We start from the raw sequence: 27,771 nt of genomic DNA on the forward strand, positions 1-27,771 counted from the left end.
CTACAACAGACATTTATATTCGTGATGGAATATCATAATTACCACCAGATATGCTCGTAGTGGTTACTTCAAACTACCACATCGTTTTTTTGTGAATTCACCACGCCATTGGCCCGTGGTGGATGTTTTTAATTTTTTCTTCGTAATTGAAAACATTTGGAGAAGGCGGGAGATTAAAATTTGGAGCGCTGCCAAAATTTTGGCATAGCGCCCAAAATCTCTAACTCCCTATTTTCAAAGAGAGCGCGTTAGCTTTCCCTCCTCATTTTCCTTTCTCTCTCGCAGCTTCTCTGCCTTTCCTCTTCAGAAATTTCTAAACGCCTCCACCTTTGCATACCCGGGCCCAATTCCACCTTGTCGGAATCAGAAACAAAACCATCTCTAATTGCAAACCCGGCAAGTTCCTCGCGAACTCGTCCTCCCTTCCATCGACTGCGCACCCAAGTCCGCGGCTTCTTCTGTAAGGTAAAAATCCCAAAGCTTGTTCCAATACGCTCATGTATGTGTTCTGGATATGAAAATCCATACGAGAATTCTCTGAAATTCGATCACGGCGGTCGCTCTGACGGCTTCTATTTAGATGATAGGTATGGGGGATACAACCGAAGCCGATCCGATTTCGGTTCGGATCCATATGGGAAGCGGTATGATGCGAGTCCCGATGCGGGTATGGCGATGATGTTTATGCTTACGGAGGTGATAATTCCATTCCTGCAATGGCTAATAATCTCGCCCCAGGTTCGTTAAATCTTCCTTCCATATTTTGATTGTATACGATGCTTCTGATCATATATGTATGTCCTGATTAAATTTTGGGATTTCAATCCATTAGTATTATATTGGGCGGTTTCACATCTGGGTTCTTCGAGTTACATTTTTTAGCTGAAATATCATTGATTTGCAGAAAATATTGATGATTTCTGAATTCTCGGGCATTTCTTTGTATTGGGTTTCTGTATTTTTTATCTATCTTTCGCAGCAATCAATCTTTTTCTTTACGTGTCTGATCAAATCTCTTGAACAAAGTTTACCCACTTGTGAATCTCTCTTAAAAATTAACTTCTTTCAAGTGAAAAATTCATGTTATGGCTGTATATGCTTTCTAGTATGTGATTAGGAATCTTTTGTATTCGAAATATAATTTCTTGCTTCGTATGGATTCACTGTGTGTTACAATTTACACTGCACGTGTGTTTGGTAATTGATCTGTTATCTGCTTGAAAAATCACGATTAAAACAATAAAGGATTAGTCGGATAACATATGCTTTGTAAAGATGAACAATTTTTGTTTACTAAACATGCAGTTTTGAGTTTATGAATCAATTAATCTGTAGTTTTAGTTTTAGTACCAAAATTGGATAAAAGAAGGTGAATTGATTCTAACATAGTCCCAGTTGGAGCAATTGTGTGTTTTTTAGCTTAATTAATTGCATAGACGATGAGAAAGTTTTCGTATTAATTAACGTTAAACGTATGTCCATGGCGGACTATTGCATATGCAACATTGAGGCGTAGATATAGCTTGTTGAACTTCTTGGCAATTTGATTAATACTGCTTAAATGATGTGACTGCAGCTCCGGACAAAAAAATGGTTTTGCATGAAGATTCTAAAGATGCATCCTCCCATAAAAAAGGAGGGTCACAAGATGACAAGTCCCTGGTTGTTTGCTTTGGGGAAATGCTAATTGACTTTGTGCCCACTGTTGGTGGAGCTTCACTTGCTGAAGCACCTGTTTTTAAGAAAGCTCCTGGTGGTGCTCCTGCTAATGTCGATGTTGGAGTCGCAAGACTGGGTGGTTCAACAGGTTTTATAGGCAAGGTACATTAGATTCTGTGGATGCTGGTATTAATTTCTCCCTTGGCTTTTGCCTTTCTGCCTGGGATTTCTGTTAAGAAGAAGGATTTCTCCAGTAACATTTTGTTCCACACATTAAGAATAATGAAACATAGAAAGACGCTTTCAACCTGTTTACTGAAACCCCCCAACGGTTCAACTCTATATTGACTTTGTTGAGCATGGCATGATTCAAATATGCATCTTTCTCATATTGTGTATATAGCCCATTTCACAATCTCCAGACATGTATCCAAACAATGTTTTCTCTCATATCCCCTCGACACCGTTACAAGATGTGATGTAAGTTCCTTTTACTTTAGCATCAAGTTCGTTAAGGAACTTTTAATTTATGTATTGAGGTAAAAGTAATTTGTATGTTTATTTTTCTTCTCATGCAGAAAACCGACTCATCTACCTTCGCCTTTTGGTCAAAGAGCTCTGTTGATATTGAGCCAAGGTGTATTAGATTGCAGTTAAATAGTAACACTGCCAACACCCTTTTGGATACAGTGACTGCTGCAACTGTACAGGTTGGAAATTACTAAGATGTATAAACATTGATACTTGTTTTGAGATGTACATGATGCTTTGGTTCTATGTGAAAATTACTGGAGGTGGGCTGGATTAATCATTTCGTGTTTCAGTTATATATGTGTTCATTTTGAGTAGGGTGGTAAACTACAGAGATTGACTTATGTGCCTGAACTTTTAGACTCGGGCCTGTATTTCACATTGATCAAATAGGCATGAGTAGTGTACTTACATGAGGGGTAGTGTTTTGTTGTGAAGTAACGCCAGCTGATTTCTCTGTGCAAAAGTACATGAATATCAAATGTATTCATTCAATGCATAATCTCTATTGAACTCTATCATTCATTTTGCGAACTCATTGAAATTTGTTATCAACACCTATTTGGCCTTCTTTCTTATTTCGTTACTGCTGTTATTAGGTCCCTGATGAGGCAGTTACAAAATGCACGGCTTGTGGGTCAGATTTTGGGGCTTTATAGATCTCAGGGAGGCAGTATAGATCTCCAAAGAACTAAGAATGGTGTAAAACAGGTTCCCAATTCTAGTTACCAGGTTTCCAAATTATCTCCCCAGGTATGAATTTGATTTTGTTTAACTTGTCTCGATGTCTGCAACTGGAGAAATAGAATTAACAAATCCTGAGGCGAAAGTTCATCACATGGTGCTTGGTTCTGATTGTTGGAAATTTTGGGTAACTATTGTCAGAGTGGAGAATATATCTTTGTACCGCCCTACAAGTGAATTTCGTGTCCTGGAGGATGCTATATCTAATACAATTGCTTGGTCATCTAAGTACGTCGGAGTTGGAGAGTAATTTTAGTTCGTACTTAGACTAGAAAATGGTACTTTGGCACTACATGGATAGTACTTTATGACTTCTGTTGTTTATGTATTCATTAGTCACTACATGGATAGTACTTTATGATTTCCGTTGTTTATGTATTTATTTGGAAACTCAAGTATTTTTAAATTCTGTTATAATATTATCAAGTATTTTTTAGATAGTTATTATATTGTAGTAAATATGCAATTTTGATGGTTATTCTGTACTAAAAAAATATATATATATATATATATATATTTGTTAAATAGTTTTATTTTTTTTTAATTCTGGAAAATAATTTATAACGGGCATTAGCTGTGGTCAATTAGTAATTGACAACGGCCATAGCACGTGGTGTTAGATCTCAATCTACAACGGGTACAATCCGTGGTTATATTGCATTTGACAACGGGCATTGCCCGTGGTAGAACCTGAGATTTTTTATCACATCCAGAATACTAACGGGCATAGTGTCCGTGGTGGATTGCAATTTATCACGGGCTTTCACCGTGATAGATGAGCTTTTTTCTTCTAGTGACATTGTTGTGAGTGAATTTCATGTTGAAGAAAGAATGGACATTGCATGTTCTTATAAGCAATTAGACTACTTCTCATATTGTCAATTAATTTTATATTGAAACCCAACTTTTTGTATAAACACAGAGTAGACTATCTCATTTGTAGAACCCAACTTTCTTCGAACAAATGTGTGTGTCGGCAATATGCCCTATTTGCTGCAGTGTAGAGAGAAATTTAGAGTCCGAAACAGTTAGGAGAGTAGTAGGTTGATCTAGGATAAAGAAGTGTTGTGTATATATATATATGAAGTTATGGTGAATAAACAACTGGCACCACATGGATGGGGAAAGTATCATATTGTTCCTTTGTTGGAGAATTCAATATATAATTATCAAACTAATCAATTGTATAAACAGAAATTAAGCTAGCCTATGGTTTCCCCTAATCTGTACGTTTGACCAATCCCAGGCTCCTAGCTATCTGGTAAATATGACGAATCCGATGACGTTAATTATCACAGCAAACGGAGAAGAACGGTCAACAAAGTGCAGTTGCAAGTGCATTTAATCAACTAATAACTATATAATAACATATATGTTTATGTTAGAAATATTTAGGAAGGTTATGATCTTATTGCAGGCCTAGGCTTAAGCTCTACTTCGCTGAAATGCTCGATGAGATAGCTCTTTTAGTTATTTGACATCATGTACGCTATGGTGCATGCTTATTGCTTTGCAGCTGCAATTCCTGCTTAATTATTCGGTCTCGAAGTATCACATGAATGATTGCAGAAGTGAGAGTAGCAACATTAACATGAGTGAATGTGCTTTCCTATACTTTTAAAGACTTAAGTTAAATTTATTTTCTTACCATTTAAAATAGTTTAAAAAAAAATATCAATGACATGAAAAAGGCGAATTGCTTTATTTCTTTACAAGGTTAAATTTGTAACCATCATGGATATATATGCCATCATAACTACAAGATAATTTCGAGTATGGGCATTAGCCGTTTTACATTTTGGACCCGCCATATGGCATTTAACAATTTAGAGTGTGGGCATTACCCATTTAAACAATGATCTTGCTCGTGGCCCATACTATAAATTTAGTTAGCCTTTTGATTTCTTAATGGCATATTTTGTTTTTTTTTAGTTCCTTATTCAAGATATGAGTTTGAGATATCAAGTGTTTACTAATACATATGATGTCATGCCCGATCCCAACATACATCCAGGATCGACTTGTGACATCACCAATTACATGTATATCTAACATACCTTGCCTCTGGGATATGTGCAAAGCACAACTCACGATCCAACTGCGTAGTAATTTTTCATACACTTTATGATTGCATCTAACCTCCTCGTTAAACTGTCTACGTATCCTAAACAGGGACCAAGCCATTCGTAGTTTGTCATACACTATACTCAAACAATCATCACATAATTCACTATATCTCCATACAATACCACAATTCAGGGCATGCAACATCTTAAGGAACAGTCGACGACGCGCGACATTAATCTCTAGCCATATTGGTCAACGAGTCTAATCATAATGACAACAATCACAACAATCAATAACACAAACCATACACCGAAACGCAGGGCTAGAGCGACACTATTTAGCCGAAGCCTACATCTCTGAAGTTGAAATCAAATCCAAGGAACCAACAAGTCAAATGATGCGATTTCGGACCACTCAACGAAATCCATCAACATTGGGTTCCGAACCACTCAATGGAACCAAGACATCAAGGGGATTCCGAACCACTCAATAGAATCCAAACAAGGATACGATTCCATACCACTCAACGGAATCGTAGAGTATAAGGAATTTCGAACCTCTCAACGGAATCCAGACGAAGCAGGGAACCAGACCACTCAACGGAACCCCAACGAAAACCCAGTTTTGGATCACTCAACAGAATTGAGCAAAAGTCCAAGAGATATAACAACGCTTGAAGAACAAGACATGAAACAAGTACTCAAAATACAAAAGCTCAACGAAACAAGAAATGGAACAAAGCACCAGGTACACAATTAGAATGGAAACGAAACGAGAAATGAAATAATGATACGATATGTGAAATAAGTCTCGAAGCAACAAACCCCATAACAATGGGTTCATGGTCCACTACTAGCCTTCACATTTCATAACACCAGGCCAAACATACAAATCAACCACAATCCACAACAATTTCAATACACAAGTCAAATCACATAAAATAAACAAGCATAACACAATGTGATGTCATTAGTACGTAAATCGAGGTGCACATCAATCGAGGAAGACACGTCATCATGCTGAGCCTAATAAGCTCCATGGAATCTTAACAACACTCTAAGATTAGTAACACGCTAGAAGAACTCAGGCTAGTTAACTAAAAAGCCAACCGTCAATCAAGGTCGAGAGTAGGGTCCACAACCTATAAATCTAAACCGAAGATCCACCTCTCAGGTTTCTGATTCGTAACTTCCCAAGAGTCTCACTACTCTTTTAGAACAACATATTGAAATTTCATTACAATCTATCGGTTGGATCTCCGTTAATCGCTAAGATTAAGTGGCGGTCAACGTTTGATTTTACAAACTTAGAAATCCAATTTGGGAAGATTTGTATGTCGGATTGCCAATCCGTAAGTTTCTATGATCCTAAAATATTACGTACTATAATGTATTAAAGTTTGGTGACGATCCAATGGTCGACTTGTTGATTCATATAATGATCAAGTGGTGGTCCATAATGATAATAGGTTCAAATGATCAAATCACATCAAGCGGATATCAAACCTGAAATCAGGGCATCTAATTTAACTTAAAAAGGCATTGTCGGCCTATTGGCCAAGCATCGTGTCACATCCCGGCCCGGGCCCCCACCACATCCCAGGCTCGACTCCACCGTAACACGATATTGTCCGCTTTGGGCCCCGACCACGCCCTCACAGTTTTGTTTCTGGGAAGTCACGCAAGCAGAACTTCTCAGTGGGTCACCCATCCTAGGAATGCTCTGGCCCCTTTCTCGCTTAAGTTCGGAGTTCCTACGGAACACGAAGCCAGAGAACTCCCAAAAGGCCTCGTGCTAGGTAAAGAAGGGAATATACATATAAGGCTTACAAGATCCTCACCCCTGGGCGATGTAGGATGTTATGTTACACATCGCCGCACGCGCTGCCGTGGGTGGTGGTTTCCAACGAACGGAATTTTACAGAAATGTAGATCTCATCAAGGGGAAGGACCAAAATCCAATTCGGCCAGGAAACACCTCAAATCGCCCTCGAACCTTCGGAAACCCTTGAATTGGGTGTTATTGATTCGTCAAATATGAAGCTATGCCGCCTCCAAAATTGTTTGAGCTTTGTTTTTGGGTTCAAGAGGATGCTATAGGTGGTGGTGATTGAAGGAAATCGTTTCAGAAATGGTGGATTGAAGACAAAGAACCCTCGCACCCACAGGTGCGATTTCACCAAAATCAAGCCAATTTTCAACAATTTTGGGGTGGAATTGGTAGAGGGAAGGTCGTGGAATATTTTCCAAGTAGTGTCTCGGCGTGATTCGCCGAAATTTGGCCGTAGAAAGCATCAGATCCCATAGTTTCCGTTGGTTCGGGTCATAAGGAAAACGGGTCGAAGGGGGTGTCCGGGTTCCCCTCCTTCTCTCTTCCCCCTTTCCTTCATTTCTTCCCTCATTTTTGATTGGGCACTCTCCCTCATTTTCCCTCAAACAAATCTGGAGCCTTCCAGATTAATAATTAAATGACCATTTTGCCTTTGTCCTTGTTCGTCTATAACTCATTCGTTATAACTCCAAATTACAATCCGTTTGCGCCCAAGAGTTCATATCGACACATACTATCTAAATATGTAAAGAAATCTGGAAAGGATCAAATACGTCCACGAAGAATCTCGTTTAGTTCATTAAGAGCGTTTTCGTCATTTTACTTATAAAAAAAAAAAAAAACACCGCAAATACAAACACGTCGAAACTACAAATAAAAATACTAAATACGACATAAGTAATTTTAAACAGTGAAATCCGAGGACGGGATTTCACATATGAAATTCGAAAGTGTTAGGTTTTTCTTTGAAATTTATAATCAAGTACCTGAAAATCAAAAATCAAATCAACTGGTCAGGAGGGTTGTTGATTCAATTTTCTATCCTTACCTTTTATTAAGTTCCTTCTTTCTCTCATTCTTGTTAAGTATACATAACAGGACGGAGACAGCTAAGTTCACTAGAAGCAGTTGCCCACTAGTATTATGAGGGAAGAAAATTATGATATTATAGAAGGTGCAAAGAACATATTGGTCATGTTATTCATGCTCCCCTTAATGAATATAAATAAAAAGACATATATAACTTGAATTTATCATAATTTTACTACTTGCAATTTATTCTCAAATAGTTCATCATTGTGAAAAAATTCCTACAAGTTGTGGCCTAATGAAGTTTTAGAAGAAAAAAAGGTGGTGAAATTATAGAAGATATTCTATTATGATGAAATTTTTTCTCAAGTATATATAACTAGATTAAGGTTGCCCTTGCTTAAAAAATTAAAATAAAAAAATAAAAAAAATTTCTAACTCCGTTCATGGTACCTAAAAGTTTAAACTTCGTTCCCGTAGCATGGGCATTGTCTTCTTCATTCACTATTTACCGATTCAAAACTGGGCATGAATACGTACGCGTGCATGCATGCATTAATGCAGAAAAAAGGTACATGCAAATTGCAATTGTAGTTAATTATACATGCTGGGAAATTCTGCAAATCTAATTGATGGGTGAAAATAATCATGCAAATTCATTCAGATTCTATTAAATTTAATTACGACATGAAATTCGTGATGATCCAATGATGATAATTAAGCTAATCCCAAAATATATACTTGACAGCCAGCATTTATTCCCAAATTTCCCAGCCAAAATATAAACTAGAACCTAATTCAGTACTGGTCGTTCGCAAAAGAAAAATGTCTGGAGAAAACTAAATTAAAGGGAAGAAACCATCGCAACATATTACGGTAACCGTGCCAATATATATACGCACCCCATGAATATATACAAACCATATCTGCGTTCATGTGTATTACACATGAATAATTTAATAGAAAACTTCACTTTAATCCCTAAATAAGATTACTTTTTCAATAATACCGTATGTAAGATTAAAAACTAAAAATAGTCCTCCATGTCAGATTAAAGTATTCCGTGTCACATTTAATCATTTTTAATAAATTTATTGCATTTTTTGTTTCCCTATTTACCCTTATTACTCTCTTAAAACCAATTAGAGAAACAAATATATAATTAATTTTTCAAGAATGCTTAATTAACTAGATCCATAATTAACATGTTTGTTATAACATAAATCTCCATGTGTTATTCCAATCAAATAACCCAGAAAACTCAGAAACCATGATCAAACAAAAAAAGCCATAAAACTTACAAACCAAAAATCTCGTTGTATTCGGAAGAAAGAAGAAAAAGGGGCTTTTAGATGCCAAATTGACGGTGAATCCAGAGATAAATGAAAAAAAAATACAAATTGAGAAAATAGAATGTGAAATCACAACTTAATTGACCGTACCAAATTAATCGGACATACACTATATAGTACCTAACCGACCATACCGAATGGATAAGACCTAATTGATAGTACCTAAATGATTTAGGTGCATTCATATAGGTACCATGATTTAGGTGCATTCATATAGGTACCATGATTTAGGTGCATTCATATAGGTACCATGGTTTAGGTGCATTCATATAGGTACCATGGTTTAGGTGCATTCATATAAGTACCATGGTTTAGGTGCATTTGACTTGATACTATGATTTATGTGCATTCGACTAGGTTATATGATTTAAGCACATTAGGATATGGTTTAAGTGCATTCGATTATGTAAAATATATGATTTGGCTATTTATATTTCCTCTATGCTTTGAATGGTGATAATGAATAATTTGAATTAGGTATTTGTTAATTCTTGTAACGTATCACTAATATTTTTTTGAATTATGTTTATCATTTTAGAAAGTCAGACAATAATCAATGCCAAAAAATATGGAGCAAATTAAAATCAAATATTTAATAGGGGCATTATAGGAACCAAAAAAACGCATTAAATATTTAAAAACAAGAAAATATAAATTTTAATATTTATGCTGACATGGAAATTTAGTCAAATGACTATAATGAATATATAATCTAACATAAAGTTTTAATTGAATTTCAATTTTTATCAAGGATTAAAATGGAGAAACCCCATAATTTAATCACATTTCATGAAAACCCTATTAAGTAATTAATTATCAAGACCGGATTAATTAACCTGAGGCCTGCCTTTAGATCATAAGCTAGCTATAGGCAGCTATCTCCTTGGACGCAGGTGGAGAAGCCACGGAGGAGGACTCCTGCGAGGATTGAGGGGGCGAATGCGGCAATCTCGAGGAGAAGCTCCGGAGTGGGTAATCCTCGAGGTCGGTCTCCTCGTGATCAAAGTTGAGGGCGTAGCTAAGTGCGTCATATTTAAAATCAGCAGAGGATGAATGATGCTTCCGTCCCACGTGGCCCTGGCCGCTGCCACGTCCATGCATGCGCCCAATCAAATTCTTGCACTTGTCTTTCAATTCCGCAAACTCGTAATGACTGTTGTTGTGGTGATGGTGATGGTGGTGGTGATGGCTGGATCGCGAGGACCGGGAATTAGGGGAGAATAAAGAGGTCCGCACGAGGTTGACATTATCAGCCCCGTTCGGAGTGGGAGGCGCCGTGAGGGCGCCGTGGTGGTAATTTTTGGGAGTAGGGAAGCATGGGATGATGCAGAGGGAGGAGCGGAGCTTTTGTTTGAGAGAGTTTGGGGAGCAGGGTTCGTGGTTGTCCACCATTATTTTGATTTGTGTGTGGAGAGGTTGGGGTGGTGGCGGTGGTATTTGTGTTTTTATTTGGGAGGAGGAGGAGGAGGAGGCCCCGTGGGTGAGGTGAAAAGACGGATGAGGACACGTAGGGTCCGGGGTTTTGAAAGATGGGAATCCGGGATGGGGGGACGTGAGAGTGAAACCAACTCATTGAGGTCCGGATTTCTTGGGATGCTCTTGGGGTTTCTGGTCTTTTGACTTTATTAAGAGGTTATCGCTTTTTTCAGTTTTTTTTTTTTTCATTTTTTTCTTAAAAAAACTAATGAAAATAGTTTGAAATTTGAGTTTGAACTATAAGGAAAAAATAAATGGTAAAGTAAATAGTACCAGTATTAACTTTTTAGTGTAAAAATATGATTTTTCGTTAAAATAAACAGTACTGCAAGATTTTCGTTAAAGTTCATTTTTTCTTTTGATATATATCTGAAAACTAGGATGGGCCCAAAATTTGAAGGCTAATGTTGGGTCCATTTGCATGAAATAAGAGCTGGGCTCGAATGCAAAATTGGAATGTGGGCTTGAACATATCTTGTTGCCCAATTAAGAAAAACATTACTCCATGATTGGGAGATGAGATTTTGGTGTCAATGTGAGTTATAAGTTGATTAGAACTGTGTTGCTTATCCTTTGCCTCAATTCGAATTTTTCTTATTATAAATTAGAGTAGTTTAAAATATCGCATTGTTGGATAAAAGAATATTACAAGGCCCAAATCCAATTTTAATATAAGCTTGTAAGATCCTTAGTCCTTGTTATGCTCTTCCCACTTAGCAGCTTCAGATGATGAGAATCTTTATCCATATCCTTTGTGTAGTACAATATTGTGGAAGTGGGGTTGGGGTTGATACGTATGCTTTGTTCATTGAGAGAATATTATCACTCCTCGTCCTCGCCTTAGTGATTCTCTACGCGTGATGTCTTGTTTTTTATTTTGATAAGATTCATTTCTAAAGGATCGTTTCAGATGTGGGATACGGGGTCATTCATACATACAATCAAACTGACTTTTAAATTTTACGGCAAGACGTCATACGTACGTAATGAACAAACTTTTTTCAGAGAGAAAAACTTTAATAAGGCAGTTTGATCAACCAACCAAGAAGTTAGATCACTATCACAATGAATGAGATCGTGTGCATTGGGGTTTGTACTCATGCAAGATCCGATAATATAATTGTCGGTTCTGAGATTTTAGGAACCCGAGATGAGCCACTGAAAAGAGCCTTGATTTTTGTAGGCACTTCAATCTTGGGTACGTACTTTTAGGTTTTTTGTGGTAAATGATAACTGACTTATTATTATATTATGCCTTAGATACTTAACAATCAACAATAAGCTAAAGACTTGAACCGAGTGATGAACAATAGAACATAATTGACGAATAGAATAAACTCAATAGTCGATTGGTCCTATTATGTTCTCTCGAAAATCAACATCACAATAATAAATATTTAAAACATCCAATATTTGGATCATCAATTATGGAAAAGAGAGAAAAAAATAATCCTGATTACCTCAAAAAAATGAGAGATTGAGGAAGGCAAAATACATTTTTTTACAGAAGGAAGGTAAAATTATTGAATAGATATATATAAACTCAATATACATGTTTTGTTTTTGTTGTTGGTCTAATTCTTTTTATATTTTTGTTTTTGTGTTTTGTTAATTATTATTGGAAGTTTGCAAAGCAAAAGAAAAAAAATGGCTTTTCAACTAAGAGTATCTTCATGGCTGGGCAGTTTGTAAATCTGTAAAACTAAAAATAAACATACAGTACCCTAAACACTATCTTCATTTCTTTTGTTTTTTGTGTTTAAAATTTAGGATTTTGATACGTGACTTAACTTGTATGTATTTATATGTTATACAAAGGTTGTATCACCTTGTCCGGCCAGGCCTCCATATAATACATTTCTTTTACTTGTGAGATTGTCTGACCATCTAATTGGTCAAATTTCTCATTTTCTCCTCTAATTTTTTTTTTCTTTTAATTCTACTTGATTCGTTGAAAGAGTGCATAAAAGAAAATGGAAAATCACTGCCTTCTTACCTAAACACCAAAAAAAACAAAAGAAATGAAAGTACACAACCAGAACCATTCACTTGGTGCAGCCAAGAAAAGTCATTTAATTACTATAAAGAAATGAAGTACACACCCAAAACCATTCCCTCGTCATTTAGTATTACGGTGTAGTGATATTTTTCTTCACTTGTAAGTAAAAAGTTTGAAATTCGATTTTCGCCAAAGACGAATTTGAACCACATTAATGATAATCCATTGTAAAGCTTAACCATATCATTTGGTAAAAGTAAAAAAGAAGAGAAAATTACTTTAAAGCCCAAAGAAACATTACAAGAAGAGATTTGGTTGATCATGTGGCTCACCCTTGTACCTATGATCAGTGCCAGGTTTTCTGTTCATAGCGACACTCAGCACCACTGTCTCATTCGACACACACCGCTTGGACTTGGTGGAAGCTTTTCGGTTAAGTTGCACTGAAACTTCCTCACCCTTTCCATCTCGTTTCTCTCACCTTTTCTTTATTGTGTTATGCCCCCTCATCTTTTACTTTTCTTCTGCTTGGACTTGGTGGAAGGCTGAAAGCCTTACGTTAAGTTGCCATGAAACTTCCTCACCCCTTCCACCTCATTTCTCTCACCTTTTCTTTTGTCTCTGTCTCGCATCGAAAACCTGACTGCTCTAAACACAATTTATTTTACCAGTAGTAGGATGTTGAACCGTCTCTAAAACAACACTTGTTTTCTTTGTTGGGTTTTGTGTCGTCGTAATTTCGAGGTTGAAATTAATGGCTGGAATGCTCCCTGGTGTGGAAAGCGCTCGGAGGAGACGAGTCCGTCAGAGAGGAGAGCCACCGTGTGTCGGCGGCATCCATGGCAGCACCAGGCGCTCTTGTTTCTGTTTGTATGCTAGCAACCATGAATCTCACCACACCTCCACTTCTCCGCTGGTAATTCTTTCTTTCTCTCAATCTCCCACATAACACAATACGAATGTTTTTCGCACTCTTCTTTTCTCTTACCCCTCTAATATATTTTTTTTAATTTTTAAAACGAATAAATCAAAGAAGAATCAATCGAGAAAAACAAGAGGGTGAAAATCGCTATCCTACCAATTGAATTACAAGCAAATATATTTTTCTCTTGTTGCTTGGATGATTTTTCATGATCAGTGTTTCATTCTGCATGTTTGAATCATTAATCTCAATATTAACTTTTGAACAAATAGCAACGAAGCATACTGAACCAAGCATACATGGATGAGAAGCTGGGAGTGGAAGCCAGAGAGGCAAAGGGGAGATTAGATGAAAGACTGAGAACACAAAGAAAATCACAACTTAAAAGGTATAAATAATTAATTTACCAATATGGTAGTCCGTCCATGAAACAAACTGTCGATTGCATATCAATAATGCCTCCAGATCCATGTTATTGATGCTTATTGACAACATCGACGAAACGACTGTTTCTTTCCTGCACAATAGAATTTCTTACCAATAATGATTCTTGCTGCTAGCCTGCTATATACGTGAGGGGAATAGATTTTCTCACTCTTTTTAGTCTTCTGCACTTCCCTATTTATTTTTGTCCCCCGATTTCCAATATGTTTTAAATTATGTATTTTGATATACTTATGATGAATTTAGGCACAATAATAGTAACAACAAAGGACTGAAAAGTGTGGATGGAGGAGGAAGATCATCTGTGGTGCTCGGAGAGTTGCAGAAAGAAGTGTATGGAGCTAAAAAGAGTAGCAGTAGCACAAGTGGATCAAAGAAGTTCAGCTGGTCAAAGTTGTCCTGGAAGTCATCAGACCAGGATGAGTGTGCAGTCTGCCTGGAAAGGTTCAGTCCAGGTAAGACCCTGGTGCACCTGCCCTGTGCCCATAGGTTCCACTCTGGTTGCATGGTTCCATGGCTTCACAGCAATGCTCATTGCCCGTGTTGCAGAATGGAGATTTCTCCTAGTAATTGTATTGGTAATTTTGTAAATTAAAATTGTAAAATATAGATTGAGCTTGCAGTTGCAGTTGTAGAGTTGGTTTGAAGGATTTGACCTTGTGTGCTAATTGTTTAGCTACCATATGTTTTTGTTGAAGTGAATGGTTGCCAAGTATGAGTAAATAGTTTATGCATATTGATGGGAGATCATAATCCCACACATTGATCACTTCCACAAGTATTTTGGAAAAATACTTTGACTCGTTACATGTAAGTAGCATTTGTTTTCATTGCAAATAAATCGTAGTTTGACTCTTATAATTGAAGTTTTCGATTATCATTTTTGTAAGTTACTTTAGTATTTTGGAAAAACACAGAATTAATAACTATTTACTTATTGTAAAGAGTTGAGCACTGTTATAACTTCAATGATCTCCCAATTATTAACCAACAAGTGATGTCCAATAGGGGTGGAATATTCAAAATACATAAAAGTGCTTTTATTGACAAAAGGGATTTTAGCTAAAATAGTTTTTGAAATTGTTATAACTCCTCATATTGGTTTTAGAGATTTGAAATTGATAGAAATTGTCCATAAGTTTATCCAACGTCAATCATTTTGGTCATTTCTTAAAAATCTTTGTTAAATAAAGACCAAAATGACAAAAATACCCTCCATTAATAAACAATGGCCAAAATGATTTGACAAAAATTGAGGTTATTTTTGTCATTTTGGTCCTTATTTAACAGAGATTTTTCACGGAATGACTAAAATGATTGATGGTGGACAAACTCAGGGATCACTTTTATCGATTTTAAATCTTATGAACCAAAATGAAGAGTTATATCAATCTCAGGGACCAGGGCCGGCCCAAGCCCAGTGCGGGCAGGGCGATCGTCCGAGGCCCAAAAAAATTAGGGGCACCAAAATTATTAGTGTGGCATATTTATATACGTTTTCATAAGAGTATAAATTTATAAAATTTGGTTTAATGACAAAGAAATTTAATTAGAACCGGTGATTTTGCTGTTTGAAATTAATGAAGAGGTCTTGGGTACTATGTGTGCTTATTTAAATTCTAATTATTTACAAATTTCTTTTCATAACAGTATAAATTTATAAAATTTGGTTAAATGATCAAAAGTTTAATTAGAATCAATGATTTTTGTATTTAAAATTAACGAGAGGTCCTAAGTTCGAAATGCTATGTGTATATTTATTTATTTTTTTCAATTTTTACGAATTTTTGTTTGATTGTTAATTTATTTTTAATTACTAGCTAGTAACTATGTGGGTTGCTATTTTTAAACATTAATTCCAATTCAAGTCTAATTTTCAACAAAGGGTAATACATAGACTAAATTTGCAAATCATATGACGTGTCATCAAAATGTTTAATTTGGAGCTCATTCATTACTTATACATATCTTTAAAGACTTGAAAGTATCATTATTTTTTTATTCTTATATTGATGAGGTTAGTAAATAAGAAAAAACATCTTACAATTTATACAAAAACACTTTAAAAGTTCATATGGAAGTCAAAACTCATAATCTATCTACTTGTAAGCCTAAAGTTTTTTTGTTTCCTTCTCTCGATACAAAATAAATTAGTTTTTTCGTATTTCTAAATTACTGAGTTTGAAGTGTTTTTCTAAATACAATTTTATCGATGTCTTATGTGTAAAAACAAATATTTTTTTTATATGAAATGATGACATATTTTTTGGCGTCGCCCGAGGCCTTAAAAATCTTTGGACCGGCCTTGTCAGGGACTATTTTCGGTTTGACAAAATCACTTTCGTGAATGAATCTAATTACACTGCATATCACTATCCATCCATTCTTTCTCCCCACCTTGAAATTGAATATCAAATGAGAGAAAAGGCTCCACTCATGTGACTGGTGGGACAATAACTGGTTAATTATTGGACAGTTTGGTGTCTTGGTCGACCTTTTTCTTGTTTAGTGCAAATCATTTGTGGTTGTACTAATCAAATGTTATTACCAATCTTGGATTCCAATTAAGGGAAATCATGGTGAGATTATTACAATTTGATATTGCAAATAAAATATCATTAAATTTGTGCGGTTGACTCAAGTGGCAAGGAAGATGGGAAGTAGCGGATTCATGAATTATTCATTGAATAAGTAAGGTATAAAAGTTTGGTGCGGTGTTCTTGCTTAAGTTCTCTTGTTAGTGGGTGAGTCTTAGCGGTGGTGGTGCTTGAGCCTTGAGATTGAGGGATGAAGTTGAAAATTGAGTGAAGCGAGTGAATTTGTGTGAAATGAAGGATCAGAGCAAACAATGACAATTGGGTTTGGGTAAAAAGGGGATTCGCACCCCCTGCGCCATCCTGTCTTGCTCAGTTGTTGGGTGGGCAAAATCTAACGGCAAGTCATTTCCATTGAACATGTTTGGCTTAAAAATTAAAAAGTGAGTTAAGATTAGACCACGTAAAAGATTCAATTATCTCTAATACGATCGAAAAAAATATTAATAAAAGACATTTAGGTTGGAGGTGGAACGTCATTTTCTCTTAGGATTCAATCCTAATTTGGTAAAATCTTCTTTTCCTCCCACCCTAATCCTTGTTTTGGAGTCACTACTGGCTAGCTGAAGGTCACTAAAGAATGGCCCCAAAATTAGCTAATTAATCTTTGTCTTGATTATAGAGATGGAGAGATGATTAGGCAAGGATTTAAGATGAGATTTGATTAATTATTCGTTTTATTCTTTCTTTTGATCGAAGTGACGCAAGAGTCCATAACGTTTCAAAGTTTTCGTAAGTGATTTGTGACAAAGACATAGCACGAATAGAATGAGACATGGCATGTCGATTTCTTTGTTTCACCTTGTTAGAAAATCAATCGTTCTTAGAATTTTTTTTTAGATACTGATACATTTTGGATTATGTCAAAATCAAGACCATATCGTAATAAAAAACTGAGGCGAAATACGAGTTAAGATAGAAGGTGAAAGTCTGAGACGATGATATGAAATCCTGGCTCATATTTTCACCTTATCACAACATTTCAAAGTTCAAAAATTATTTTTTAACAATTTTAGAATTTGAATGCTTGATTTTAAAAAATTTAGGAATAAAAGGAGTTGCACAAATCATCTACCAACAAGAAGTTTTTATCCTATTAAGTCGAGTCGGTCGTATCAATTTTAAACCGTCATTGTTCTCAATTTTGCGTCAAATTTTCCGTTAGCTCCAAATGCTCCATTTAAAAAAAAAATTCTCTTTTCAAGTTTTTCTAGGTCTTCCTCTACCTTTTTTGCCTTGAGCATGTATCTCATAATTGCATTTTTTATCTGAAGCATCTGTAGGTTTTTGTTTCACATATCCAAACCACGTTAACCGATTTTCTCTAATCTTATTTTCAATTGTGACAACTCCTACTTTACCTCGAATATTTTTGTCCTTAATCATATCATTTCTCATGTGTCTACACATTCAACAAAACATTCTCATCTTTGTTGTGCTCTTTTTTTTTTTTCACGTGTTGATACATGACTGCCTAGCATTATGCGTATAAAGCATTACTGACCTTATTGCTTTATTGACATCCTATAAAAAAAAAAAATTGAGCTCTAGTAACATATGACGGTTGCAATAATGCAAAAACGCAAAAATGTTGAAAGAAAAATAAATTGAAAGGAAACGCAACAAACGACGACGTTTTTTTTTTTTCGCACCATGTGATTTTAGTATTATGTTTTCAGACCCTCCCGCAACGGCTAGTTTCCTAGTGACCGTTTTCCCGTCTCCCAAAATTCAAAATCTGAACCAAAATTCAAATCCACATCCAAACTCTGGCAACTTCCCAAATTCGATCTCTGTTAAACCCATTTGGCAATTCGAATCAAGAACCCAGAATTTCAAAAATGGTGTATTCGTACGCGCCCACATACTACTCCACTCTTCACGACTCGATGACTTCCCTGTGCAAGTCCATTCTTCCCTTCGGCTTCAAGAAGCGGCGGTTGCCCGCGGCGGAGCAGAAGCTTTCGAAGCTGCAGTCGGATAACCTCAAGTGGCAGCAGGACTCTTTCCACCAGATGATGAACTTGATGGGTCTGCACAAAGAAGGAATCTTGGCTGAGACCGAGGTCTCCGCTTTCCGATTGCATTTGCTCGAAACCCTCCTCGCCTCTCCAGTGGCGGAGCACGAACAGCCGGTTATTCTGAGAGACAAGTTGCTATTCTTGCAGGTAAAAAACCAGTCTGCAATATCAAATCCTTTTCTTTTTTTTTAATTTCGATTGGATTTTCTTTCTTGGTTTTCTGAGTAGCCAAACAATGTTTAGGAGCTCTTGTATGCGAAATGCATATCAGAAGACGAATACCATTCGTCGAAGAGGCCGTTGCTGCAGCGATTAGCAGCTCAGGGAGCTGAGGTCGAGGCTAAAGATGTAATCGCTTCAGGGTCGCTGCCAGCGAAGGACCTGAAAGAGAATGCAGATCAAGAGCAGTGGTCTGAAATTGACTTGAAGGATGAGAAATGCTTGCTAACGAAAGACAAAGGGGGTTCAAATTCGAAGAACAAATTGAAGCACAGCTCGGCAGTGAAGCAAATCAAAGGGGCAGCTTCGGTGTTGGGATTTGTATCACCTTACAAACAGGGGAAAAACAGGGGAGAAAAGAGCATATTTGATTTGCCCGACTCGTCGAAATTCTCTTCTGCCAGCTCTTCTAAGCATGAAGCAGGAAGTCAATCGTCGATACTCATGCCAGAAAGCTTGCCACAGGTTCCGATGAAAGAGAGTGGGAGCGCAGATCGAACGAGGAGGAAGCCGTTTAGGAATTTGTTTCAGAGAGAACAGAGAGAGGGACAGGGGGATCATGGCCATGAAAATGAACAAACACCTTCGAAATCTGCGAAAAAGCAATGGGGTTTTGATGGATTCAAGAAGTGGAAGAGGAGTGACTCAGAGGAGAACGAGACAACTCCGTTGCCACTAAACGAAAGATCGGATAGTGAGGTCCACCTGAAGCTTGTCCCAAGCCCCATGGGTGAAGGGCCAGACACCAAGCTCATAAAAAGGAAGCTGCTCTCGGATGGTTCTACTTCTGATTTCTTCATTGACAAGGTTCGTAATTGTTCAATTTCATTTCGTGATCTTCGGCGAATATTCGAAGCTTGATCCAAAACTGAATCTTGGGTTTTGTATTTTATGATCTTAAGGTAGTGGGGGAGAAGATAAAGAAGGAGCTGTCAAGAATTCAGACAGAGCTTTGCGCTTCAAATCCAAATCTTCGATTCACGTAAGCCTTTTCGATGATACTTTCTTAATATTCGCACTGGCATTGAAAAGCTATCCGTTTGCATTGAAAATATATGAGTTTGGTTCTTGTGATTTACTTAGGAATGAACAAATTGAAGCGATTTCGACAAGGCTTCCGGTGGACAAGGCTGACCTGAAGAAGTTCTTTCCTAAGTGAGCAAAATCTTCACTAACTAAAAGCATCACCTCCTTTGACTTGCCTTTTTATTCATCATTGATTTTTGTTTCGTTTTCAGGTCGTGGTGTGATCGGTATGGAGACGTTGTTCTGGACGTGGTGAAGAAAGAATTCAAGGAGCATGTTGTGGAGATGGAGAGCTTGAGAAATGCAGCAAGAGAGAAGCACGGTATCCACTCAGCGCGATGGGTTACATTCCAAGATGACGAGGAGAATTGTCACCCGAATCTCTTTGCTCCGCCGTGTGACAACAACCACAATTACACCTCAAAGTTCCATGAAACCAATCCATTCTGTGATGATCACCTTCACACCACCCCTAGGAAGCTGAGATCGAAACCGGCAGCTTATACACAAGACCAGAATCAGAATCAGAATCCCTTTTGGATTCCGGGGCATGGCTACTGATGTACGAACTTTGAGAGAAGAACTCTGCTCTCCCAAGCATTCAAACTTTATGTTTGATTTGTAAATGCAGGCAATGTATTATCTCCTTAAATGTTTCCGGAATTCAATTCGCTCCTTGATTTTTATTTTCTTAGCTCTTCTCACACATTATTTGAAAGCCGCTTTGTTGAGATGAAAAAACTGCGACTGTGTTCTTCCTCATTGCTCAAAGGACCTTCATGCAAATATCAAAGATGCGTGTACTACAAGAAACAAATCAATTTAAACATAACATGATCATCAGGAGTAAGGGTTGCTTGTGATGCAAGCAAATTGGCAACATGGATCGAAAATCAAATTCAAAGCTGCAAATTCGAGAGCAAAAAGAATTTTTTGCAAATACATGAACCCTGAGTGGACTTTCTATTGATCAATTAGAGAAAGAAGCGACTCAGGTCAAAATATAATTTCTCGTTACCATAAGGACAAAACTGGCAAAGACTTCTTTTACACGTTCAAGTAAAAGCAGAGGAATCTACAAGCTTTTTAGCAATAAAGGAAAGGCACGTTACCAATAATTCCAGCAAGAAACCCACTTTTTTGAAAAAGATAGGAAACACATCACCATCAAGTAACAGAAGCACCAAGGGTAATAATGGAAAAAACTGCAAAAACGAAATTCCTAGGGTTTGCTATTTGGAAGCCTCTTAGTGGAGATGAAAAATGCAAATGTGTTCTCTGCATATAAACATCAAAGATGGTATACATGCACATTGATGCATAAATATCTCATTTTCTCAATCACTATATAAGTACTACAATTCCGCATCGAGAGTGGAAGACGCTACAATATCATGGATTTCGGAAAAATTCAGATACAAGTTAGTATTGGGGGACAAAATACATGTCATGGCAGATGCAAAGAACCATCTTTAACCATTTACATTACCGTGTAGTATGTACAATTAAATCAAAGAGAAGATATCTCTGAGTTAGAGACAGAACAGTCGGTGAAACCCTCACGAACATCTCCTCGGCAAAGTGGGCAAACCCTGTACGTAGGAGTGATTCTCAGTGGAAAAAAAAATCATGGGGGAATGAAGGACAATCATGAAGGGGAAAAAACAGGATGGCAATGACAATACCCGTGTATCTCTTTGAGCCACTTGTCAACGCAGGACATGTGATACTCGTGATGGCAGGGAAGAACTCGAATGTTGTCTCCTTCCTCATACTCAGCGAGGCATATGTAACACCTATCAATTATTAACTCACCATGATCAAACAAATGCATCATGCTCCCTATTGATGGAATCATGTAAGGCCAAAAGAAAATGGGCATGACTTAAGTAAAACTTACTGCTCAACATCATCCCCGGACTTTGATTTGTCAACCTTTGTGTGACTTTTAAGAGGAAAACCATCAACAACAGATGCTGGGGCAGGAGCCGAGACCATCGATAGTGAAAGTGACACAGGTTGGCGGTGAATTTCATCCAAAACCTGCACATTGCACATTACAACAAAATTAGGTTTGAGTAATGCATTCATAAGGTAAACAGTAATCTGTTGTTTAACATCTGCCACTAAGTTTGACCCTCAAACATAAATAAAAAAAAAACTGTGAAAACCAAAGCATAGCCGTTCAACCTAGAGCGGTAAACATGCAGCCAAAACCATCAAAGAGACCTCAAAAAGAAGAATATACTAAATTCATCCCTGATTTAATTAAGTTTAGCCCCCAAAGAGGAAAAAATTAAAGAACTTCGTGCTTCAAGGATAAATCACAGCATCCCAAGGTAAACACAAAAGGCAAGAACGTATTGCATAAATACCCACCTAACTTAAGACGTTCCCAAGAAAATTACCTCAAATAGAGCTTCAGCGAGCATGACAATTCTTGATATACTTGCCCGAGTACTAGACTCTTCGGTCGTCGAGAATGAGCCACATGAGCACATGCCACGAGGGTGGATTCCTGTGGGACAAGAGGTATTACGCTGGCCGTTATCATCAAGGCCAACACGAAGTCTTTCCCAGACCTACAGAGAGTCATGCAGATGCAAATCAATAAAAATTACTGATGGGACCCCAATAAATAAAGCCGCTACAATTTACTGGTTTCCTCTGGCCTGTAAAACATATATAACACTTCACAAAGGAAGTATAAAAGTACCTTTGATGTATGAGTTGTCTGTAAACCATGTAAATGAACAGACATATACAGTTAAGACTTAAGCCCCAAAACTCTCCCAAATGAGGGAAGAAGAAAAACTCAATTTTCAGATCAACCACGTAACTGAAACAACATCATAATATTTGTTAATGTTCTAAACTATCACCTCAGATCTAGAATGTCGTCGTCGTTCATTCGAGTAGGGAATTCTACTGGCCCGGTGACCAGAATCAGCTCCAATCCCATCATCAAATAAATCACCACTCAAACCAAGTAGCCATCTGTCATGAAATCCCATATCCTCAGTATCATCAGTAGAGAAAAGAATGGTTGGTGAATCAATGAATCTCCTGGAGCTGCGCCTTGAAAATGCATCCCAGAACAGTCGTCTGCCATTCCTTCTAGCCTCACGATTACTTGCATCACCATTGCTACTCCTCAAAAAGTTGGAAGAAATGCTCATAACATCAACATGAAGTACACTTCCATCTTCCTGGCCTTGTTCCCTATTGGACACAAGGAAACCTAAACCAGAAGGTATTGCCTCCCTTAGAGAATCATTTCCAAGTGAGTCAAAAGATGATGGAATTTCAGAAACATTAGCAGAATCAGTATCAGCATTAGAACTTTGCACACCCCTTACGTCAGCCACATGACTCTCAACAGACACTTCCTGAGAACGGGAATTCTGCATCCCTTGTAGAGATGAACTACTTGGACACATAACCTCGGGACAGGTCTGAGATACATTCTTGTCTGCTGGATTGTCAATGCCATTGACTGCATCCACATTAACCGAACGATTCAAAGAGACTGTTTCTGAAGATTGTTGTTGTCTAAACGAAGCACTAGCTGTAGTACTATTATCCATACAAGATTGGTCGTGACTATAATCAGCACTTACCTGATGAGGTATTAGTTCTTTACTTTTGGACAAGCACTTCCCCCGGTTACTTGTGTCAACACCGCTTAAACCTTCTTCAACAGTGTGCTCAGATGATGATCCAATTTCAATAACGGGGCGGGTGAACGGTGATCCAGTACTGGAGACCAACAAGGTTCCCTCTCCGGAGTTCTGGACTTGATTGATATCACGATCACATTGCTCTGCACATTTCACAAGACACACAGCTGCGTGATCTTCCATCTGCATGAAAAGTACTGAAAGAATCAGTCTCTTTTTGTTATTTATATGACTATAACCACCAAGTGCACTATCAAGGCATCAAAATAACTACATAACATTACAGTTCTTTGGAGCTACCAAAAAAGTATTAAACTTACATTTCTATACTGTCCATCAGAAGAGATGAGCATTTACTCCCAAGTGAACACAAGTAACACAGAAATAAATAACTTCAGTTACACACTAAGTGGACTAATGCTAGGTATCTCAACCTAAATCAACAAGAAGCAAATTTTCTGCTTCAAGATTAATTTGAAGCATGACTTTGTGGAAACAATAACATCAAGGTTGTCTTAAGAAGTGCATCGGAAAGCACTAAATAAAAACAACTGCAATCATTTGATATCTAATTACATGCCCCCACTTCTCCAGAGGATTCCTAAACGTTCATCATGGGACTACTATGAATAATAATAGACATGCACATACTTGTATTCTTATATTCTAGCAAAATACCATACTCATCCAAACTTTTAAATCTTCTCCATCACCCAAGAATGGGTGCATATACACAGAAACATCCTACAAACCACTTCACACCACTACATCAGCACCATGGTTGATTCCCAGCTCAAGAACATAAGCTGTGCTAAAGACTATGTAATCATTTCTCCGCACCATTAAGAACCTTAACCTTCGAGTTCTACAATCATAATCAACCTTTCTCCAACCATTTCCCTTAGCATCCCACCAATCACTCATCGGGAATCATCATTAGAGTTCATATTCAAAAACATAAAAAAATCAAACATTATAGTTCAGAACCTGAAAACAAAGTTAAATCCTTTTGCTTCATTCACGATTGTTATACTGAACGTATACATTAAAACAAACATAACTCGAACCGTCAATTCAATGTCCCCATTAACTAAATCCCCCAACTTTTTCAACAACACGATCACATAATTCGCAGTTTTAATATATAAATTCAATATTCACATTTGCAGGGAAATTATAACACAAAATTCAAAGTAACTGAATCATTACGACATTACCGAGAACAGGACCAATCTTCTGCATCATTTGGACAACTCCCGTATAATTTTATTGGATTGTAACTCGAAATGAGAAAAAACAAACCCCAAAATAATTAATTTAAAGAAAAAAAAAGCTTAAAATTCTTCAAATTTGCACCAAATGATCAAATCCCAAATCATCCAAAACCAATAAAAATCGAATTTTGCATCCAAAAATGTAAAAATTATGAGAAATCCAAAAATGGGCATTGACGGTTGAATTAAAGGCATCGATTTTAGTGGAAGACGACGAAGAAAAAGAAAAAGAGGTACCTCTTGAGTAGCACCTGCGGAGGAGCCACCGCAGACGAAAGAGGAGAGTATGGAACGACTAGCGGTGCGATTGACTCGGGGCCGAGATGGGCGCGAGCCCAGTCGACTGCTGCTCGAACCCATTTGAGAAAGAAAGAGAGAGAGAGAGAGAGGGAGCTGAGTTCGTGATGAACGATGATAATTGAAGCAAACCAGCTGACAGAGAAAGGAGAGAGAAAGAGAGCTCTTTCTTCCTTGTGTTTCAAATTCAATTATTTTTGTGGACGGACTTGGATCCTCTCCTGAGCCCAAGGAGGGGATCCTCCTGATTAAAGAACTTAAACCGTTGGATGAAAATCCAACGGTTATAATTATTATAACTTTAAAGAGATTTTCTGTTTGTAACCGTTAGATTTTCATCCAACGGTCCAAGTACTTTGATCAGGAGGATGCTCTCCTTGGGCTCAGGAGAGGATCCAAGTCCATTGTGGACTTCCTGTGAGTCATATATTTAACATTATTTTTTGGGTGAAACATTCTGGTTATTCCCGACTGCAATATCAAAGGTGATATTTTTGCAACAACACTGAATAAAATAAAATAGTTGTTATAGACACTTAGAAGTCTTATTTTGCATTTGAGTAAATTGCAGTAATGATTTTTTAATTTTAACTCAATTAAATGAATGGTCTTTTAATTAAAAATTTATTATAATTGGTCTCTCAACTCATCAAAACGTGTAACTATAGTCCATCAACTAAGAATCAATTGTCATTAATCTCTCAACTTTAATCCAACTAGAGAAATGATCCCTCAATTTTAACCTAACTGTAGCAATGATTCCTCAATTTTAACCTAACTGTAGCAATGATTCTTCCAACATAACTTATTTTGACAAAATTATGACGAAATTGATAACAAAATATCATATCTATATGTTTTGATGAGTTGAGGGACCCCAATTATAGCAATGATCATTTCAATATAATTTATTTTGACAAAATTCTAACGAATTTGAATAAAATGACCATAGCTACACATTTTGATAAGTTGAGGGATCAATGGTAATAGATTTTTAGTTAACAGACCAATACTCAAATTTGATTAAAGTTGATGAACCATTGCTACAATTTATTCTTTGCATTTCAACGGTGATCAATGGAGTGAGTAAAATGTTTTGTCACTAAATTGGTATAAAGGTGTGTAGATTTTTTATTTTTTATTTTTGAAATTATAATTTATATCATGAAAAGTTGGATGTGGGCTCGTTGGAAAAAATGGGCCTAAACCCAACCTGAAATAATTGAGCCTGGGAGATTGTAAATCCGCCAACAGTGGTTACCAGGCTTGATAGACTGGTCAATTTTATGGGCCTGGATCATCGAGGTTCGGCCCAAATGTGCAAGAATAGAACGCTAAGGCAGCGTTGAGGGTGAGCGAAATGTGCAATTGCATAGGGCCCCAAATTTGAAGGGCCCCAAAAATTGTTGGTATCTTATATTTTTATGTAATATTGTTATATATTAAAAATGTACTTTTATTAGTACTTTAAAATCATATAGTGTACTTTTTATAAGTAAATTTTCTTCTTTGTAAATATAAAAATTTGAAGTGCACAATGAGATAGTAAGAGTGCCAATAACAACACCTTAAAAAACAATTTTCTTTCCAATTTTATTATATAATAATGCTATATATTCAAGTTAAACTTTAAATTTAGAATTTTTGAAGCTTTTTTTTTTCTTTATTTGGTTGCTTAAGATTAAACTGTTTTTTATTATTTAGTGAATGTTATGTTTGTAACTCTTTTTACTTATTTAATGACATTTGTAAACTTACAATCAGTGAGTCCTAAATGTTGTTTTGATTTAAGTTATTATTTTCTAGTACTAATATATTGTCCTACTTTAAAAAAAATAGAAAACTATCTTAAAAATCGACCATTTTATAAATTTTGTACAGAACTCCTGAAATCTCAAAGACGGTCCTAATAGAACAAAGCTGCAGTTTAACATCTACAAACGTAACGAGTCGTGGAATGTGGACAAGAATAATTGAAGCATATTATAAATTCTGAGAGTGATAAGGGGCACGTGTTTGGTCTATGTACGAGTGCAATTAGGTACCATTTGGTACGTGGGACAGGACGGAACGGAGTGGGACGAGGCGTTCCGTCCCATGTTTGGTGAGTCTAAACCAGGTGGAACGCGCTGTTCCATGGGACAAATTTTGGGTGAATTTTCGTTCTGCCTCACCTCCTGGAATGACTCGTTCCACATCTATGAAACACAAAATTATAACCTCTTCGCCTCCTTCTTCTTCCTCCTTAATTCCATCCGAGGGCATCTTTGCTCCCTCTTCGTTCCGTCCCGTCCTGTCTCATCCCGTCTGCATACCAAATGATACCTTAAGGCATGAAATATGTAGTGGTGATTGGTATATTTCAAGAATGAGAATTCTCTCCCCTCCTAATCTTTCTCCCCTTCCCTCCTCTCATATTTGAACAGTTACGATTTAGCCACATCAACATTTTATATTGATTTCTTTTATAGAGACAATAAGACAAAAAGTAATATGTGAGAGAAGGAGAGGAAATGGGATGAGAATAGGGAGGGAGATAATTCTACTCCATATTTCAAACACACAAAACCAATATACGTTTTATGATCTTACCCAAAATATGGATAT

The 27,771-nt window shown here is 36.9% G+C and overlaps 6 protein-coding genes and 1 long non-coding RNA gene across 7 annotated transcripts; 4 read left to right on the forward strand and 3 right to left on the reverse strand.

Moving 5' to 3' along the window:
* The first annotated feature begins 490 nt into the window (after window positions 1–490).
* Window positions 491–2,444, forward strand: LOC126605023 (probable fructokinase-7). The gene is made up of 2 exons (XM_050272374.1): window positions 491–738; window positions 1,577–2,444. Exons 1-2 carry the CDS (start codon window positions 717–719, stop codon window positions 1,828–1,830), a joined length of 276 nt encoding a protein of 91 aa, XP_050128331.1. The 5' UTR covers window positions 491–716; the 3' UTR covers window positions 1,831–2,444.
* LOC126605022 (protein FREE1-like) lies at window positions 2,035–2,937 on the forward strand. Its single transcript, XM_050272373.1, has 3 exons — window positions 2,035–2,139; window positions 2,238–2,369; window positions 2,790–2,937. Exons 1-3 carry the CDS (start codon window positions 2,035–2,037, stop codon window positions 2,847–2,849), a joined length of 297 nt encoding a protein of 98 aa, XP_050128330.1. The 3' UTR covers window positions 2,850–2,937.
* Window positions 2,938–10,073: 7,136 nt separating this feature from the next.
* Window positions 10,074–10,604, reverse strand: LOC126602665 (uncharacterized). The gene has a single exon (XM_050269579.1). It carries the CDS (start codon window positions 10,602–10,604, stop codon window positions 10,074–10,076), a length of 531 nt encoding a protein of 176 aa, XP_050125536.1.
* Window positions 10,605–12,844: 2,240 nt separating this feature from the next.
* On the reverse strand, window positions 12,845–13,415 carry LOC126605491 (uncharacterized). The gene is made up of 2 exons (XR_007616965.1): window positions 13,281–13,415; window positions 12,845–13,154 (listed from the first exon to the last, which is right to left on the reverse strand). It is a non-coding gene; the product is annotated as an uncharacterized LOC126605491 (long non-coding RNA).
* On the forward strand, window positions 13,141–14,914 carry LOC126605490 (probable E3 ubiquitin-protein ligase RHY1A). The gene is made up of 3 exons (XM_050272903.1): window positions 13,141–13,603; window positions 13,882–13,997; window positions 14,300–14,914. The coding sequence occupies exons 1-3, from the start codon at window positions 13,442–13,444 to the stop codon at window positions 14,646–14,648; spliced, it is 627 nt and encodes a 208-aa protein (XP_050128860.1). The 5' UTR covers window positions 13,141–13,441; the 3' UTR covers window positions 14,649–14,914.
* Window positions 14,915–18,356: 3,442 nt separating this feature from the next.
* Window positions 18,357–20,474, forward strand: LOC126604216 (uncharacterized). The gene is made up of 5 exons (XM_050271375.1): window positions 18,357–18,815; window positions 18,912–19,694; window positions 19,790–19,869; window positions 19,971–20,042; window positions 20,126–20,474. Exons 1-5 carry the CDS (start codon window positions 18,489–18,491, stop codon window positions 20,472–20,474), a joined length of 1,611 nt encoding a protein of 536 aa, XP_050127332.1. The 5' UTR covers window positions 18,357–18,488.
* A 752-nt stretch (window positions 20,475–21,226) lies between these two features.
* LOC126604215 (uncharacterized) lies at window positions 21,227–25,358 on the reverse strand. The gene is made up of 6 exons (XM_050271374.1): window positions 25,105–25,358; window positions 22,796–23,776; window positions 22,322–22,495; window positions 21,814–21,956; window positions 21,599–21,709; window positions 21,227–21,505 (listed from the first exon to the last, which is right to left on the reverse strand). The coding sequence occupies exons 1-6, from the start codon at window positions 25,225–25,227 to the stop codon at window positions 21,424–21,426; spliced, it is 1,614 nt and encodes a 537-aa protein (XP_050127331.1). The 5' UTR covers window positions 25,228–25,358; the 3' UTR covers window positions 21,227–21,423.
* Between the last annotated feature and the right edge of the window lie 2,413 nt (window positions 25,359–27,771).

Source organism: Malus sylvestris, chromosome 15, assembly GCF_916048215.2.
Source record: "Malus sylvestris chromosome 15, drMalSylv7.2, whole genome shotgun sequence".
Taxonomy (NCBI): Eukaryota; Viridiplantae; Streptophyta; class Magnoliopsida; order Rosales; family Rosaceae; genus Malus; species Malus sylvestris.

Excerpts from the sequence above, each read along its gene's own strand:
- LOC126605022 (XM_050272373.1), top strand. The coding sequence starts at position 2,035 with ATGCATCTTTCTCATATTGTGTATATAGCCCATTTCACAATCTCCAGA. Across the intron at positions 2,140-2,237 it reads ACACCGTTACAAGATGTGAT|AAAACCGACTCATCTACCTT; the intron begins GTAAGTTCCTTT and ends CTTCTCATGCAG. Across the intron at positions 2,370-2,789 it reads TGACTGCTGCAACTGTACAG|GTCCCTGATGAGGCAGTTAC; the intron begins GTTGGAAATTAC and ends TGCTGTTATTAG.
- LOC126604216 (XM_050271375.1), top strand. The coding sequence starts at position 18,489 with ATGGTGTATTCGTACGCGCCCACATACTACTCCACTCTTCACGACTCG. Across the intron at positions 19,870-19,970 it reads AATCCAAATCTTCGATTCAC|GAATGAACAAATTGAAGCGA; the intron begins GTAAGCCTTTTC and ends TGATTTACTTAG. Across the intron at positions 20,043-20,125 it reads CTGAAGAAGTTCTTTCCTAA|GTCGTGGTGTGATCGGTATG; the intron begins GTGAGCAAAATC and ends TTTCGTTTTCAG.
- LOC126602665 (XM_050269579.1), bottom strand. The coding sequence starts at position 10,604 with ATGGTGGACAACCACGAACCCTGCTCCCCAAACTCTCTCAAACAAAAG.
- LOC126605490 (XM_050272903.1), top strand. The coding sequence starts at position 13,442 with ATGGCTGGAATGCTCCCTGGTGTGGAAAGCGCTCGGAGGAGACGAGTC. Across the intron at positions 13,604-13,881 it reads ACACCTCCACTTCTCCGCTG|CAACGAAGCATACTGAACCA; the intron begins GTAATTCTTTCT and ends TTGAACAAATAG. Across the intron at positions 13,998-14,299 it reads AGAAAATCACAACTTAAAAG|GCACAATAATAGTAACAACA; the intron begins GTATAAATAATT and ends TGATGAATTTAG.
- LOC126604215 (XM_050271374.1), bottom strand. The coding sequence starts at position 25,227 with ATGGGTTCGAGCAGCAGTCGACTGGGCTCGCGCCCATCTCGGCCCCGA. Across the intron at positions 22,496-22,795 it reads GACGACATTCTAGATCTGAG|GTCTGGGAAAGACTTCGTGT; the intron begins GTGATAGTTTAG and ends GACTCTCTGTAG. Across the intron at positions 21,957-22,321 it reads TCGCTGAAGCTCTATTTGAG|GTTTTGGATGAAATTCACCG; the intron begins GTAATTTTCTTG and ends TGCAATGTGCAG.
- LOC126605023 (XM_050272374.1), top strand. The coding sequence starts at position 717 with ATGGCTAATAATCTCGCCCCAG. Across the intron at positions 739-1,576 it reads GGCTAATAATCTCGCCCCAG|CTCCGGACAAAAAAATGGTT; the intron begins GTTCGTTAAATC and ends ATGTGACTGCAG.